Consider the following 19,228-nt stretch of genomic DNA (forward strand, 5'->3'; position numbering starts at 1 on the left):
CACCATGTTGGCCAAGATGGTCTCGATCTCTTGACCTCATGATCCGCCCGTCTTGGCCTCCCAAAGTGCTGGGATTACAGGTGTTAGCCACCATGCCTAGCCTAACATTTGTACTTTAATAGACACCACCAAGAAAATGAAAAGACACAAGTTAAGAGAAAATGTTGGCAAATCATATTTGACAACAGACTTGTATCCAGAATATGTAAATAACTCTGAGAACTCAAAAAGAAAAAGAAAAGTGGCCTGATTAAAACATAGAAGATCTCTGCCTGGACAACACAGCAAGACCCTGTCTCTACAAAAACAAAAAAAATAGTAAATTAACTGGGCATAGTGGTGTGACCTGTGGTGATACCAGCTGCTCAGAAGGTTGAGGTAGAAGGATCACTTGAGCCCAGGAGGTAGAGGCTGCAGTGAACTATGAGGAATACCACTGCCAAATTGTCTTCCAAAGTGGCTACATCATTTTACTTTCCAATCAGCAATGTATAGTGTTTCCATTTTATGAATATTTTGTTCAGAAGTTCATGTTGAAATCTAATACCCAATGAAACAGTATTAAGAGATGGGGCCTTTTAGAGACGACTAGGCCATGAAGTTGGAGCCTTTATGAATGAGATTAGTGCTCTTATAAAAGAGGTCTGAGGGAGCTAGCTAACCCCTTTAGCCATGTGAGGACACAGTGAAAAGGTACCATCTGTGAGGCGGAAACAGCCTGGGTGATACGGCTAGATTGCCGTCTCAAAAAATATATATATAAATAATAATAAAAGAAAGAAAAGAAAATAGAAGGTCTGAATAAATGTTTCTCCAAAGGACACATACAAATGGCCCATAACCACATGAAAAGATGCTCAGGATCATTAATATTTGGGAAAATATAAATCAAATCCACAGGGAGCTACCATTTTACACCCACTAGGATGTCTGTAATTATAAAGATAGACAGTAACATATTTTGGTAAAAAATATTCAGAAGTTGGGACACTGTACATTGCTGATGGAAAAGTAAAATGATACAGCCACTTTGGAAGACAATTTGGCAGTTTCTTAAATTTTAAACATGAAGTTACCATATGACCCAGAAATTCTGCTCCTTGGTGTACCCAAAAGAGGTGAAACTGTACACACAAAAACTTGTACATTGATGTGTATAGAAGCATTATTCATTATAGTCAAAAAGTAGAAACAACCTAAATGGCTATCAATGAATGGTAAAACAAAATGTGGCTTGTCCATACAGTAGAATATATTTTTTTGTCACAAAAATAAAATGGAGAAGTACTACATGCTACACCATGAATGAACCTTGAAAACATTATGCTAAGTGAAATAAGGCAGTCACAAAAGACTACAAATTGTGCAAATCTACTCATATAAAATGTCTAAAATGGACAGATCTATAGAGATAGAAAACATTATTAGTGGTTGCTATGGTTTTAATGTTTGTGTACCTCAAAAATTCACATGTTGAAACCTAATCCCCAAGGAAACAGTATTAAGAGATGGGGCGTTTTAGAGGTGACTAGGTCATGAGGTTGGAGTCTTTATGAATGAGATTAGTGCCCTTATAAAAGAGGCCCAAGGGAGCTAGCTATCCCCTTCAGCCATGTGAGGACACAGTGAAAAGGTACCATCTGTGAGGCAGAAACTGAACCCTCACCAGACATCAGATCTACCATCACCTTGGTCTTGGACTTCCCAGCCTCCAAAACTGTGAGCAGCCAATTTTTGTTGTTTACAAATTACCCAGTCTAAAGTATTTTTTTATAGCAGCTTGAATGAACTAAGACAGTAGTTGCCTGTAACTATGGGTAGGAGGGACAGGAATAGGGAATGACTGCTAATGGGTATAGGGTTCCTTTCTGAGTTTATGGAAGTATTCCAGAATTAGATAGTGGTGGTAGTTGCACAGCTCTGTGAATTTCTAAAATTCACTGAATTGTACAATTTAAAAAAGTTAATTTTATGGCATGTGAATGATACCTTTAAAGGCTGTTTAAAAAGCACATAAGCATGTTCTCTTACCACAGTGGAATTAGATTTAAAAACATCTGTCAGTAGATCTTCAGAAAATCCTCAAATTATAAATAACCTATGGGTCAAAGAAGGAAAAACAATGAAAAATTGAAAATATTTTGAACTGAATAATAATGAAAATAGGACTTATTAAAATATGGGAAGAAGCTAAAGTAGTGCTTTGAGTTGGGAAATTTATAGCAAAAAGGAGAAAAATTAAAAATCAGTTAAGCTTACATTTTAAGAAGCTACAAGTTTAACAGCAAAGTAAACCAGAAGAAAGAAAAAGACATAACACTGATATAAAAAGATAACACTAATAGAAAAATGACAGAAAATCTGAAGAGTCATATATCTGCTAAAGAAATTAAATGTAGTTAACAACCTTCCTATGACTTTACTGGTAAATTCTTCCCAATATTTAATGAAAATGTTTCTATGAAAGATTATATCTAGTGCCTTAGTTTTCTGTAGCTACTTGCTGTAAACTGAATATTAATATCCCCTCACTTGCACCCCAATTCATATGTTGAAACCTAATCCTCAGTGTGATAGTATTTGGAGCTGGGGCCTATGGAAGGTGATTATGTCATGTGAGTGGACTTTTTGTAAATGGAATGAGTGCCTTATAAAAGATACCTCAAAGAGCTCTCTAATACCTTCCACCATGTAAGGACATGAGAAGATGGTCATCAGTGACCAGGAAGTGGTCCATCATCAGACACTACATCTGCCAGTGCCTTGATCTTGGACTTCTTAGCCTCCAGAACAGTGAGACATAAATTTCTCTTATGTATAAAATACCTCGTTTATGGTATTCTGTTATAGCAATCTGAATGGGCTAAGACACTATCAAATTACCACACAGTGACTTAAATAACACAAATTTATTCTTACAATTCTGGGGGTCAGAAGCCTAAAATTGTTCTCACTGGGTCCAAAGCAAGGTATCAGCAGGGTTGTATTCTTTCTGGAGGCTTTAGGGGATAATCCATTTTCATTTCCCAGTTTCTAGAGGACTTCCCAGAGCTTGCCTGCATTCCTGGCCCATGGCCCCATTACTTTTTTCATTGCCAGCAATATCAGTCTGAATCCTTATGCTAACATCTCTCTGGCTCTTTTATGTTTGCTTCTCTTTTACGTAGGCAGAGGATTCAGCTGTGCGTGACTCTTGTAATAACAAGGACTCTTGCCATTAAATTGAGCACAACTGGATAATCCAGGATAATCTCCCCATCTCAAGGTTAGCTGATTAGCAACCTTAAGTCCATTTGCAATTTAAATATCCCTTTGCCATGTAATCTAACATATAGATTCTGTGGTCAGGATGTGGACATCTTTGGCAGTGATTATTCTGCCTAACTCAGCCAATCTTATATAACTCACTGAAAAGGGAAAGAGGAAACCATTTTTATGAGGCCAGCATAACTCTAATATCGAAACCTGACAGGGATATTACAAGAAAACTAAAGGCCAACATCTCTTGTGAATATAGATAACAAAAATCCTAAACAAAGTTAAAAATATAATTGAGTAATATATTAAAATAATAATACCATAATGTTCATGTTAGGAAGTATTATTACAGGAATGTAAAGTCTGTTTAATCTTTGAAAATTCACTGCATTAGTTGAATAAAAGAGAATAATCATGGCCATCTTAATTGGTACAGAGAAAGCTTTTCATTTATGTTCATTTGATAAACTCGGTCATTACCCATAATAAAAAATTTTAAACAAATTGGGAATAGAGGGAACATTTTTAATCTGATAAATCTCTACCAGAAATATTTTTCAAACATTATACATAATGATGAAATATTGGAACATTTTCCTCCTGACTTTGGAAACAAGATAAAGATGTTCACTGTAAACACTTGCCTCCAACATTTTCCTGTAATTTCTAGACAATCAATGAAGGCGAGATAAAGAAAAGGAATAAATACTGGAAAGAAAGATATAAACACTTTCCTTTATTTGTAGATTACCTTTTTATATTCATAGAAACTCTAGAAGGGTCTCAAAATATAGTAATAGAATTAACAAGTAAACTTTGCAAGATTTTAGTTGTACAGAAAAATTCATTGTATTACTCTGTACTATCAGAAACTGGTTGAAAATGAAATTTTAAAACATCATTTACTACAGCTTCAAAAGCCATCAATTACCTAGAGATAAATTTAATTAAAAATGTGCAGTGCTGCTACACTCTATGACTGTAGGGACAAATTTCTGTAACAAGACATGAAAATACTTACCATATGGGATTAGATGAATAAATTTGACCACATGAAAATTAATAACCTCTTTATCAAAAAAAGTCATATAAAGGCTGGGCATGGTGGCTCACACCTGTAATCCCAGCACTTTGGGAGACCGAAGTGAGCAGATCATTTGAGGTCAGGAGTTCGAGACCTGCCTGGCCGATATGGTGAGACCTGGTCTCTGCTAAAAATAAAAAAATTAACTGGGTATAGTGGTGGCTGCCTGTAGTCCCAGCTATTTGGGAGGCTGAGGCAGGAGAACCTGGGAGACTGAGGCTGCAGTGAGCCAAGGTCATGCCACTGCACTTCAGCCTGGGTGACAGGGTGAGACTCTGTCAAAAAAAAAAAAAAGTCATATAAAAAGAATTCAAAATAGTAATAACATCTGAAAAAGAACTAGAATTCAGCCGTATAAAGAACTTCATCAGTGGAAGAATTATGGACAACTATTCATTTTCTGTTGCTGTGTATCAGATTACAACAAATGGAGCAATTTTTTGTGCAGTAGTCCACACACAGCTGAGTCCTCTGCTTAAGGTGTCATCAATCACAAAACAAGATGTTGACTCTACTTTGTTCTCATCTGGACAATCAGCTGGTAATGAATCAGCTGCCAAACTCAGGTTGTCCTCAGAATTTATTTCCTTTGGTTGTAGATTCTTGATGGCTCTGGCTTCTTGGTGGCTATTGGCTGGAGGCCACACTCAGTTCCTAGAGGCTGCCAATAGTTTTTTGTCACATGGTCTTCCTTAATATGGGTGCTTAATTCATGGAGCTAGCAAGGAGAATCTCTAGAGTGAGTTTGCTAGCAAAATGGAATCCGTAATGTAACACAATCATAGGGGTCACACCCTGTCATCTTTCTGTTGATAAGAAGCCAGTCATAGGTGTTTTCTACACAAAGACATGAACACCAGGGGGGAAGGGTTAATGGGACTACCTTAGAGTGTGTCCATCATCACAAGCCAATAGAAAAATGAGCAAAAGACTTGAACAAGCATTTCAGGGAAAAAACCTATACAAATGGCATATAAACATGAAATGTGCTTAACCTTATTAGCAATGAGGAAATTAAGAAGTAAAGGTATAGTGCTCTTCTATTTACCATCAGATTGGCAAAAGATAAAGAACATTATATTTACACACACACACACACACACACACAGAGCGATAGAGAGAGAGAGAGTTTGTTTTAAGGGACTGGTTCACACAATTATGAGTCCTTGCAAGGCAGGCAGGTAGAAAATTTTCAGGACAGACTGGCAGGCTGGAAATTCCAGCAGGGGTTAATGTTGCAGTCTTGAACCTGAAGGCAGTTTGGAGACAAAATTTTTTCCTCTTTGTGAGACATCAATCTTTTCTTTTAAAGCCCTAAGCTAATTGGATGAGGCCCACCCATGTTATGGAAGTTAATCTGCTTTACTCAAAGTTTATTGATTTAAATATTAATTACATCTAAAAAATATCTTCACAACAACATTTAGACTAGTGTTTAAGCAAACAGCTGGGCACCATAACCAAGTTGACACCATTGCACACATCTATAAATGTTTACCACTATGCCTGAAAATATTGTAGCACCTTAATGACTGTTACTTATTTTCCTTTCTGAATCACACTTTACTTTTACTTATTTTCAAATAAGGTTATAAATCTACCTGCCTCTTTCCAGGTATACCCACACTGCTTTAGTTTGAGGCACTCAGCAAAGGTTTCTGGAATAAATAAAAAGAATTAGAGATACATCTCATGTTACTGAAGCACTCTGTTTTTTTTCTTTATTAAGCATTTAGCATTTGTTTGTATTCTTCACTATTCTCTATCTTCATTGAGTTGTGGGGATGGTATCATTTTCTCCATTGTGAAGTTAAGTACGTTTTCCAGCACATAGTAAACTCTAAATATTTGTTGAATGAATGAATCAACTGGAAATATTTTCATGTAATTTTTAAAGAGATCTGACATTGCGTTAGCATATGATATTATATTCTCAACTTGCTTAATGCTATTAAGAATTTTAGTGCTTTGGCCAGATGCAGTGGCTTAAGCCTGTAATCCCAGTATTTGGGGAGGCTGAGGCAGGAGCATTGCTTCAGCCCAGGAGTTTGAGACTAGCCTGGGAAACATCATGAAACCCTGTCTCTACAAAAAATGCAAAAACTAGCCAGGCATGGTGGCTTGTGCCTGTAGTCTCCAAGGCCCAGAGGATCAATTGAGCCCAGGATGTTGAGACTACAGTAAGCCATGATCGTGCCACTCTACTTGGGGAATGGAATGAGAATCCATCTCACACACAAAAAATTTTAGTTTTTCAATAAAATTTGGTAGAGATGCTTTGCTCATGTGAGTAATCAATCTGATAGGGATACATAAGGTAAAAGTTAAAGACCAATAAGAATTAGAAAAATTTCTGCCATACATATGTCATACTGTTTGTCTACATTTATAATAAGTAAATGTGAACACTATGTTACCTATTATAAATGTAGATATTTACCCAACAAGGGATGCTTACCCAACAGCCACTGATCATGACAAATATGGCAAATATTGCATAAGTTTCTAGAATGTCTTGAGGCTCCATGTAGGAATTTGTTTTATCATTTAACTGTAAATGCTTTGCTTTCTTTAAATAAGGAAAAAAATTCATAAAAACAAAAACATATATAACAAACACATACACATAAATATATTCTTATTTATTGCCTTTCTTTTAATTTTTTAAGGTATTTTGTCCAGTCTGAGTCCTGTGAATTCTCCCAACCATGGAACAGTGTCTGCTGGCTCTCTAACTAATCGATCACATATAGAATTTCCTGATACTGCTGATTTTCTTAATAAGCCAAGCATTATTTTACAGAGATCTCTAGGCAATGTACCCAATACACCAGATTCTTTTCAGCAGCTTGGAAATTCTGATAGCAATCTGTGTAACAGGTAAGTTTCCCAACTGTTTATTATTTCTGTTTCAAAATGTCAATTACAGTTAAGTCCTCAACATTTTGGATAGGTTGTTGGAAACTCCAACTTTAAGCTTAATGACCGGATTTTTTTTTGGTGTTACAATGAAATGACATTATTTGAAGATGTGCTGTAAGTTGTTTCACTTAAAGTGTCAGTTTTCAAAAACATATCAATGATATTAAGTGAGGACTTTACTGTATTAAATAAAGTATTACCAGTTTTCTCATTCTATGTTATAACTAGATGATGGGTTTAGCCTCTATTTTTTTCCTTATTTACCTAGTAGTTTTTATTCTAAATAAATCTTTTATCATTTTAGTGGTATTAATTTTTTTAATTAAATAGTTTCCATCTGAGATAAAATATAGTGGTATTCTCCCCATCCTAAGATCTTAGTAAATATTAATTTAGTATACACTACTTAGTACCTATTCATAGTACCCAGTCATATGGCGTTTGATCTTATTTGTGCTTTACTAATAGTAAGGGTTTACCTCAGACCCAAAGTTCACTTTGAAAAATATTTTGTTTCCTTCAAAGACACACAGACCCTTTTCTAGTTTAAAGCCTTTAAGTTTATAGAGAGATTGGAATGTTAGGATGTGTTGCAGTTGAGACCTTGGTTAAAAATTAAACAGATTTTCTAATTGTGTTCAGGTAAAAAACTTTTACCTCATTTATCATATATATTTATCTATTTTATTCTATAAGCTGTGGACATCAAATACTGAAATATGTTTCAACATCTGAATCAGATGGTACAGATTGCTGCTGTGGAAAATCAGGTGAGATTACAAAAGTTATATGTACTTGAGTTTAAGAGAAATTTCTTACAATGATTTTTAGAATAGGCAAATGAATGAGTTTAATTTAAGTTTATCCATCTTTAAAATGAAGATTATTATTTTTTATCCACTTCACAGAGGATTTATTAAGAACAAATTATAAATAATAGATAGTGAAAGTAATTTGAATAATAAAAATGTGCTGCACCAATGAATGTAGTCTTCTTAGGTTATGGCTATTGTTTATAAATAGTGAAATTATTTATATTAACATTGAAATTTGTACTGTACAATCTAAACCCAAAAGGGTTTGCATAAATTTTTTTATCACATAAAGAGGAGTTGTTTTAAAGTCTGGTTAATTGCATCATTCTGAAATATTTTATATCCTCAAATAAGAAACCGTGTTGATGAAATTATAGTTGTTTTAGAACCTTAAAAATTGATGACTCAAACTACCAGTAGTAGTTAACTAAATAACTCAGACCAACATTCCCCTTGAGGGCAACTAGAAAAGCTGGACAAATTATTTATTTAAAAAGTCTACTTGAAGCCATTGAAGAACTAAAAAGATCCTGTGAATCACCAGTACAAGATCTGTTGGAAGACAGAACTCCAAGAAAAGTGAGGCTGGAGTTTGTGGCTATCAAAAGGGTGTATGCCAATTCCAGAGAGAACAATGACTGATAGGATGAGCAATTTCATTTGTAGCTTCATGGGACTAGGAAGGCAGAGACTAAAGTTGAAGGCTTGTCATGGTAGAGATAACTTGATAAACTCTGAAGTGTTGTACCCTAGGAAAAAAGGTAAACCAAAAATAGATAAGCCTTTTCAGGAAATATAGGCTCTTCTCAATCCCTTTAGATAACCATAAAATTTACCTCTTTAAAGTGTGTAATTTAATAGTTTTTTTTTTTTTTTTTTTTTATTTTTTTTTTTTTTTTTTTAATTTTTTTTTTTTTTTTTTTTTTTTTTTTTTTTTTTTTTTTTTGAAAGGATTGTTTAAAAAGTAAACAAGTGGAGGTAGGGCTTCACCATATTGGTCAGGCTTGTCTTGAACTCCTGACCTCAGGTGATCCACCCGCCTTGGCCTCCCAAAGTGCTGGATTACAGGTGTGAGCCACCGTGCTCGGCCCTAACTTATTCTATGAGACCAGTATCATCCTGATACCGTACCCAGACAAAGATATCACATGAAAACTACAGACCAATATCCCTTCTGTGTATAGAAACAAAAATCCCTAACAAAATACTAACAAACTGAATCCAACAGTATGAAAAGATCACTCTGTGGTCAAGTGATATTGGAATGAATGAGTTGCTGAGTATTAGGAAATCAGTCAATGTACTATATCATAGTAATAGAATAAAGGGGAAAAAAACCACATGATAATTTCAATAGATGCTGAAAAAACATTTGACAAAATCTAACACTTTTTGTGATAAAAACATGCTAATAATAGCAGGGAAGTTCCTTAGCCTGATAAAGGATATCTTTAAAAAACACGTATCTGACATCATCCTTAATGGAAAAAGACTGATGCTTTCCCCATAAGATCAAGAATAAGATCTTAGGGTTTTTACTTTGAGCACTTCAACACTGTACTGGAGGGTCTAGCCAGAGAAATTAGAAAAAAAAATAATAAAGCCATCCAGAATTTTAAGGAAGAAATAAAACTCCCAATTCACAGATCATGTGATCTTTTACATGGAGAATCTCAAAGAACACACACACACACACACACACACACACACAACTAGAACAAATACACAAGTTTAGCAAAGTTACCAGATATAAGATCAGTATACAAAAATCAATTGTATTTCTATATACTGTCAATGAACTATTGTAAATTGAAATTAAGAAAGTACTTCCATTCACAATTGTATTAAAACAAATAAAGTAGTTGGAATACATTTAACAAAAGTTCAAATTTTATACACTGGAAACTATAAAAACAATGTTGACAGAAATTAGAGAAAAACCAAGTAATTGAGAGGCATTTCATAGTAATGTATTTGAAGACTCAGTATTGTCAACATGACAATTTTTCTATATTGATTTATAAATTGAGCACAATTCTTATTAAATTCCAGCAGGCCTTTTCAAGGATAGAAATGGACAAGTTGGTGCTAAAATGTATACAGAAATACAAATGACCTATAATAGCAAAAAAAAAAAAATTGAGAAATAACAAAGTTGGAGGACTTTTATATACGACTTAATTTGAAATCTTGTTTTAAAGCTAATATAATCAAGGCACAGGGTTGAACCTGTAGATCAGTGAACAGAACTGACAGTCCAAAAAGAAATTCCTACATTTGTAGTCAATTGATTGTCAACAAAGAAGCCAAGACAATTCAAAAAAGAAAGGGCAATTATTTTCTTCCCCCCGCCCTGCCAAGAAATAGTTCTGGATCAATTAGCTCTCCACTTGCCAAAGAAAGGACTTACATCCTTACCACATCATGTACATGGAAAGTAACTGAAAGTGGAGCATAGGTGTATGTATAAGAACCAAAACCATGAAACTTCTAGAAAAAAATATAGAACACAGTCTTTGTGACCTGGGGTTGAATAAAGCATTTTTAGATTCAATACCAAAAGCACAATCTAATAAAGAAAAAAATGCAAAATTGGGCTTCACCAAATTAAAAACTTTTGAATATCAGAAGACATCAGTAAGAGAATGAAAAGGGAAACAATACACTTAGAAAATATTTGCAAATTATACATCTGATTAAGAACTTGTATCCATGATATATAAAGAAGTCTTACAACTCAATAAGTCAAACTACTCAATTTAAAAATGGACAAAAGATTTGAGATAATTTGGTGAACATAATTTGGAAAAGGATTTAAATGAATTGGTAATTAAAACATGAAAAGATCATGAACACCACTAGTCATTAGGGAAATGAAAATTAATACTACAATGAGATACTACTACACAAACTATAATAGCTGTAATCAGAAAGACAATTCAAAAATACTAACTGTTGGCAAAGATTGGGACCCTTGTGCATTGCTGATGGGAATGTAAAATGGTATAGCTACTCTGGAAAACATTTTGACAGTTTCTAGACAGTCAGTAACTGGACACATCAGCTTATTATATGAGCCAACAATACCACAGCTAAGAATTTACCCAAGAGAAAACATGAGCACTCAGAGATGGTTATGTGAATGCTTATAACATCATTATTCACTGTAGAGTAAACCTGGAAACAATAAAAATATCCTTCAACTTGTGAATGAATAAACATCATATGATTTATCATTACAATGGAATTCAGTTCAGCAATTAAAGGAATAAACTTCTGATACATGTTGCAACATAGATGAACTTCTAAACATTATTCTAAGTGAAAGAAGCCAGGCTCAAAAGATCATATATTATATGATTACATTTATATGAAATTCTTGAAAGACAAAACTTAAAGAGACAATAATCACAACAATGGTGGCATAAAGTGAGAAGAGGGATTAACTGTAAGTAGGCATGAAGGAACATTTTGGGTGTGTTGAGAATGTTCTAAAACTGGATTGAAATGATTGTTGATAACTGCAAATATACCAAAATTGTTGAACTGTACACTTATGTCGTGGGCTAAATATTTGTGTTCCTCCAAAAATTCATGTGTTGAAATCCTATACCCCAATATGATGGTATTGGGAGATGAGGCCTTTGGGTGGTAATTAGGTCATTAAGGTGTAGCTCTCATGAATGAGATTAGTTCCCTTATAAAAGAACCCCAGAAAACTCTCTAGCCCTCTTTCCCACTGTGTGAGGATACAATGTTAAATTGGTGCTCTGCAACCTGGAAGAGGGCAGTCACTGGAACTTGAGTAGGCTGGCGCCTTAATCTCAGACTTTCAACTTCCCTAACTGTGAGAAATAAATTCCTATTTTTTATAAGCAACTCAGTGTATAGTATTCAGTTATAGCAGCCTGAACTAAGGCATTTTACAATGGGTAGATTTTAATGGTATGTAATTATATGCAATAAAGTTTTTTAAAAAGAACAATAATATGTTAAGTGTTATAGTTCTTTGGGTGCACTCATCTCAGCTGGGAGATTCTCACCTGAGGACTTTCATGAGATTGCAGTCAGATATTGGTTGGAGAAGCACTTATCTGAAGGTTTGATTGGGCTGAATTTCCAAAATGGATTACTCATGTGCCTGTTGGCTATTTACCAGTCCATCTAAATATGACCCCTCCATGGGCTTCTTCCAGTTTGTTGGCAGCATTCTCAGAGAGTAGGAAGTGGAAACTGCCAGTCCAGTTAATGGCCCAACTCAGAACAGAATGTCACTTCTGCCATATTCTGTTAATCAGAGCAGTCATGAGGGATATTGAGATTCCAGGGGGTTGGTAAATAAATGCTCTGTCTTGATAGAGGAGTGACAAGAATACATTTCGGAAAAGTGTGTGGGAGAAGAGATAGTGTTGTGGACATCTTTAGAAAAGAAATGCTACATTTATCTTACCTGTTTTTACTATTTTCTGTAAGATAATAGTTATTAGGAGTCCATACCATTAAAAAGTAAATTATGTAATATACCTCAAGTGTCAACAATTTTTGATTAACTGCTGTTTCATTGTAGTTACTGCCTTAACCAAGAATACTTGAATATGCTAAGTTTAATTTCTTAAACTAAATGTTTTTCATTTGGAAAAATCGTATGTTCTAAACAATAATATTTCCAGATCATCATCTAATCAATTAATGATTGTTTGGTATATTCATTGTATTACGTTGAGATTGTACTAACATTTATGAATCACCTATTATGCATAACATCTTGTAAGATAGGTATTATTATCCAGATTTTACAAGGGAGAAAGCTTGCCATTATTAAGCACAAAAATTATGATTTGAAAGTAGTTTTCTGAAACTCAACTCCAATGAGTACTCTTAAGAATTTTTTTTGTTTTTTGTTTTTGAGACAGGATCTCACTCTGTCATCCAGGCTAGAGAGTGCAGTGGCACGATCATGGCTCATTGTAGCTCCCAACTCCTGGGCTCAACCAATCCTCCCTGCTCAGTCTTCTGAATAGTTGGGACTATAGGCATGGGCCACCATGCCTGACTAATTAAAATTTTTTTTTTATTTTTGTAGAGATGAGAACTCGCTCTGTTGCTCAGGCTAGTCTCAAACTTTTGGTTTCAAGTGATCCTCCCACCTTGGCCTCCCAAAGTATTGGGATTATAGGTATGAGCCATTGTACCCGGCCAAGAACTCTTTTTTCTTAAAAAAAAAAAAAAAAAAAAAACACTGTACATATTGAAAATTTTTAAAAGTCTATGTCTTGAAAGTACATAGATCATGAGTTTATAGCTTGTAACTATAATATAATCAGCACCCAGATCAAGAAACAAAACGGGAGGCTGGCCAAAATGGCCAATTAGAAGCAGCTAGTGTGCACTGCTCTCATGGAGAGAAATAGAAGGGGTGAGTACATACAGCACCTTCAACTGAACCATCCATATACACACATTGGGATTCATCAAGAAAACAACTCAACCTCCAGAGAATGTAGAAAAGCAAGGCAGGATGACTGTCCACCTGGGAATGACACAGAGCCAAGGGAGCCTCCCTCACCCAGGGAAGCATGAGTGAGTGAGCAACCCTGGGGACCTATACTTGTCTCAGATCTTTGCAACCCTTGAGTCAGGAGACCCCCTTCATAAATCCACTGCACCAGGGTATGCAGTCTGATATGCAGAACTATGTGGCATCTTGGCAAAGTAGCTTCTCAGGCACATGCAGAACCCCAGGAGCTGTAGCTACCTGGGCTTCCAGGCAAAAGCAGTTGCAGCTCAGCAAAGCAGGAGGTTAGACTACCATACAGACCCCTAAGAAGCAGCTGAATTCAGGGGGCTGAGCAGCAATAGTTTGCAGGTCCCATGTCCACAGCACCTTATAGGATAAGACCACTGGCTTGGAACTCTAGCCAACCACTGGTAGCAGTGTTGATGGAGCTCCCAGAGGGAGGAGTGGGTTACCATCTTTGCTGTTTTGCAGCCCTAGCCATTGTTGCCTTCAGTGTAGCCACCCTACGAAAATGCAGCCAGCTTGCTTTTTTATGTGTGTCCCTGACTGCTCTTCTCCTCACTGGGAAGGACCTTCCAACTGAGGTCACCTGCCACTCTTGCCACTGTTTTTTAGCTGGCATTGGTTCCGAGCCTTCCTGGAATGTGCTCCAGGTGAAGGGACAGGCCGCTATAGCTGTTTTGCAGCCTAAGCTATTGTTGCCTTCTGGCTCTAGGGAGTCCAAGGTAAGTAGAGACATGCTCATGGATAGGAAGAATAAATCTCATTAAAATGGTCATACTGCCCAAAGCAATTTATAGATTCAGTGTTATTCCTAACAAACTACCAATGACATTCATCATAGCCCTAGAAAAAGCTATTTTAAAATTTGTATGGAACCATAAAAGAGCCCAAGTAGCCAAGGCAATCCTAAGCAAAAAGAACAAAGCTGGTGGCATCATATTACCTGATTTCAAAGTACATTAAAGAACTACAGTAACCAAAATAGTATGGTACTGGTAGAAAAACAGACACATAGACTAATGGAACAGAACAGAAAGCCCAGAAATAAGGCTGCATGCCTACAACCATTTGATCTTTGACAAAGTTGACAAAAACAAGCAATGAGGAAAGGACTCCCTAGTCAATAAATGGTGATGGGATGAATGGCTAGCCAAATGCAGAAGATAAAACTTTATCCCTTCCTTACACCATATACAAAAATCAACTAAAGATGTTTTAAAGACTTAAATGTAAATCCCAAAACTATAAAATCCCTGAAAGACAAGTGAGGCAGTACTCTTCTGGATATAGGTACTAGCAAAGATTTCATGACAAAGATGGCAAAAGCAATCACAACAAAAGCAAAATTTGACAAATGGGATCTAATTATACTAAAGAGCTTCTGCACAGCAAAAGAAACAATCATCAGAGTAAACAGATAACCTATAGAAAAGGAGAAAATTTTTGCAAACTGTGCATCTGACAAAGGTCTAATATTTAGCACCTATAAGGAACTTAAATTTACAAGAAAAACAAACATAAAAAAATAGGCAAAGGATATGGACAGTTTTCAAAAGAAGACATACATACGGCCAACAATCATATGAAAAACAGCTTGACATCACTGATAAATGCAAATCAAAACCACAGTGAAACACCATCTAACACCTGTCAGAATGGCTGCTATCAAAAAGACAAAAGATAATAGATGCTGGTGATGTTGGGGAGAAAAAGAAACACTTATACACTGTTGTTGGGAGTGTAAATTAGTTCAGTTATTGCGATAGACGGTGTGGTGATTCCTCAAAGACCCAAAGACAGAATACCATCTGACCCAGCAATCCCATGACTGGGTATATATCCAAAGGAATATAAGTCATTCTAATATAAAGACACATGCAAGTGTATGTTTATTGCAGCACTATTCAGAATAGCAAAGACATGGAATGAACCTACATATCCACCAGTGATAGACTGGGTAAAGAAAATATGGTACATATACACCCTGGAATACTATGCAGCCATAAAAATAACAAATAAAATGAAAAAAAAAATTCATCACAGCTAGTGAAGCTGTGGGGCTAGGACTCATTTCTATGATTGTATTCAGACTTGAATCCAGATTCTGTTTTACTGTATAATTTGGGCTCTATCGGTGTCCATAGTGGAATGAGTAATAAATAATTATTATAATTTTTCTAAAAGAAAAGGCAAAGAAAAGAAAATATGGTACATATACACCATGAAATACTATGCAGCTATAAAAAAAATGAGGTAATGTTTTTTGCAGAGACATGGATAGAGCTGAATGATGAGAACACATGGACATAAAGAGGAGAGCAACAGATACTGGGGCCTACCTGATGGTGGAGGGTGGGAGGTGGAGGAGAATCAGAAAAAAATATGAATTGGGTACTAAGCCTAGTACCTGGGTGATGAAATAATCTGTACAACAAACCCCATGACACAAATTTACCTACATAACAAGCTTGCACATGTACCCCTGAACCTAAGATAAAAGTTGTTTTTTAAAAAAGAAACCAAATATTACCCACACCTCAAAATTACCTGTCATTCCCCTTCCAATCATATGCCCCAGAGATAATGATCTTCTTGTTTAACATATGGTTTTGAACAGAGTATGTACTTTTGTGCCTGGATTCCTCAACTGAACATTATATTTTTAAGTACCATCCATATTGTAGTTCATTCTCTTTGCTCTGTAGTGATCAATTGTGTAAAGATACCACAAGTTATTTATTCTACTTTTGATAGGTTTTGGATAAGTTCCCTGTTTAAGGTACTATGAATAGAATGAATATGAATTTTTTTTAACATGGAATGAATACTTATTTAGCTACCAATACTGCTCTCCTTTTCCATGTCATTTGAGAAAAGAATGTTATTAATTACATTGATAGAGAAATAACTCATGAGTTATAATATTGTGGTTTAAGGTTTACATGTTACTTAATCTTACTGATTTATAATTATGATTTTAGAGTTTTTATATCTAAAAGAGATGTTGGAAGTTGTTTACCTCAACTTGGTAAGAAAATTTCTATTGATAGGGAATTTTTCTTTTTCTCCCTTTTTATAAAGAATATCCACTTAGCATCCATGGGTAGATAAGTAAGGTGAGTTCAATACATGAAATGTCTTTGTTGCCTGAGCTTAAGCTATCTAGACAAAATAGCCCAGCAAGTTACAACTTAATGATGTCATGAAATAATTTAGATTGAACTCCATTATGGTTCACTTTATCTAAATATTTTTAATAATTATTTTTCATGTAAAGCTGTACATATAGGGCACATTTTACTCCTATACGTTACTATATATATTTTTTGAAAGGTGAAGAAGAAAACATTTTCTCACAAGCATCATTCAAACTTACGGAAACTCAACAAGAAGAGGAAACGGAGAAGAAAGACAGCAGAAAATTACTTCGGGAAGGTGATAATTGGCTAACAGAAGAGGCACAGAATGAACAGCAAACAAATGTAAAAGATAAACTTTCAATGTGATTATGTTAAGGTGAAATATAATACTGTTAGTACTGGCTTCATTAATTTTGCCCAGAACAAGATTTTTAATGTAATAGAATTTTAATTTTTTTTTTTTTTTACTGATAAGTTACTATAACTGAAATATTGCTTGGGTTACAGAAAATACAGCAATTTGTTCTAATTCTATCATACTAGAGCAACAAACTGCATTCAGTTTTAAATGAACACCTTTTACTTAGTTTTATAAAAAATACATTAATTTTTATTCTGATATTTTCTTTTGCATATGTTAAGGTATAGAGAATATGTGCATGTTATTAAAAACAATGAGGATAATCTACATATAATAGCAATACAGATTCATTCTTAAATTTCAAAATTTAGGCTTTTAGGGAAAGGAAACATCCATTTCTTCTGAAAAATTATCCTGTTAATAAATGCCAATATAAGAATATGGGTTTTTTTTCCTCTTACCCTTTGATACCTGTAACTAATAAAATGAAAGTAATAGACTTTGAATTTGTGTGATAATTTGGAAATACAATACTTTTATTCACAAAAATGGTATAAGAAGATTAATAAGTCTTATGCCCAGGAGTTATGTTTTTAGTTGTCTGAAGATAGCATTCTAGAAAGAAAACTTAGAAGGGCAGATAAGAGTATATTTGAGAATAACCGTTATAGAAAATAGTACTGACTATTTTTTAATGTTTAATCCTAAGTGTTCTCATTTTAATGTGGATTTTGCAATATTTATGAAAGATAAAGTAAAGTTGTTGTTGTTTTCCTGTGTGTACAGATTGAACAGGAGGCATCACTGGACCTGATTTTAGTAGAAGAGGATGACTCATTAATAGAAAAGATGAGCAACTGGAATTTTCCAATTTTTGAACTTGTAGAAAAGATGGGAGAGAAATCAGGAAGGATTCTCAGTCAGGTTTGCTTTCAAATATCTACTTTTAAACTACAAATTAATTTTTCTCAAATCTTTATAAAAAGCAAAATCTAATATCATATAATGGTTTAGGCACTAGTTCAACAATGACATGGTTCATTAAATTATTTTTTCCAAAAATTCACACATATATGTAAAACAGTTATATATAATATGTAGATCATGCTATATGTATGACAGATATTTGACCATATTAATGGGATTTAATTTATACTAAAGAAATGATAAAGATTTACATTTTCTTGAATGTTGAGGTTGAAAAGGACCGGAAAAATTATCTAGTTCTAACCACTGAAATGTAAGCTTCATTTTTTTCACTTGCCCTCCCTTTACTTTACCCAAGGCCGGAAGCTTCATTTCATGCTAGAACCATGGAAAAACACTTTCATTTTACCACCCAGACTCAGGGTTATATCTGACTGGTTCGCATAACAGCATCAGGTTAACCTTCCCAAAATATTACTCTCATTAATTACTTTAATAACTAATTTATGAAATGCAAAAACATAAGGGTAAATTTTGTAAAAGACATGTAAGTTCATCTCATTGAAGTTCCTTAGGGATAAAAATGTGACAAATGTTGTATTGTTTTGACTTTTTTTTACTACTCAGGACTAGACTAGAATAGAATTCACATGACCTTCAGTAAATTAGGAATAAAAAGCTAAGGAGAAGAATGGAAACATTTAAAAATTGGGACATGGTATGTATGGTTAGTCTTCTTTAACTTTCAGGGGCTTTAGGGTGATATCTTCCATTCTGATTTTTTGGAAAGAATTAATTGTAGGCAAGTTTTAAATAAATTATTAACTTAAAGACATATTAATATTCCAAAATACAAATCACAAAACATTATACTCAGCCACAAATAGATATTCTGATTTTTAAAGTGAACTTTATTTTAATTGACATTTAGGTTATGTATACCTTATTTCAAGACACTGGTTTATTGGAAATATTTAAAATTCCCACTCAACAATTTATGAACTATTTTCGTGCATTAGAAAATGGCTATCGAGACATTCCTTGTAAGTATTAACATATCTTATTGTTTAAGTTCATATAATATGGATTTTGAAACTCTTTGTCATCTTCCTCTTCAGATAGTCCCTTAAACACTTTTAAAACTTCATGTTTGAATTTTTTTTTTCCTTGAGATGGAGTCTTGATCTTATCGCCCAGGCT

General features: G+C 34.5%; 1 protein-coding gene across 6 annotated transcripts in view; it reads left to right on the top strand.

Moving 5' to 3' along the window:
* PDE3B (phosphodiesterase 3B) overlaps nucleotides 1-19,228 on the top strand; it is a 204,505-nt gene that overhangs the window by 151,909 nt on the left and 33,368 nt on the right. For all 6 annotated transcript variants that reach the window (XM_017525608.2, XM_017525604.2, XM_017525607.2 and 3 more), the window contains exons 6-10: nucleotides 7,012-7,222; nucleotides 7,961-8,034; nucleotides 16,934-17,082; nucleotides 17,888-18,025; nucleotides 18,960-19,071. In XM_017525608.2, coding sequence (XP_017381097.1) covers nucleotides 7,012-7,222; nucleotides 7,961-8,034; nucleotides 16,934-17,082; nucleotides 17,888-18,025; nucleotides 18,960-19,071 — 684 coding nt within the window. The remainder of the gene's footprint in view (nucleotides 1-7,011; nucleotides 7,223-7,960; nucleotides 8,035-16,933; nucleotides 17,083-17,887; nucleotides 18,026-18,959; nucleotides 19,072-19,228) is intronic.

This window comes from Cebus imitator, unplaced genomic scaffold (assembly GCF_001604975.1).
Source record: "Cebus imitator isolate Cc_AM_T3 unplaced genomic scaffold, Cebus_imitator-1.0 Scaffold39, whole genome shotgun sequence".
Classification (NCBI taxonomy): Eukaryota; Metazoa; Chordata; class Mammalia; order Primates; family Cebidae; genus Cebus; species Cebus imitator.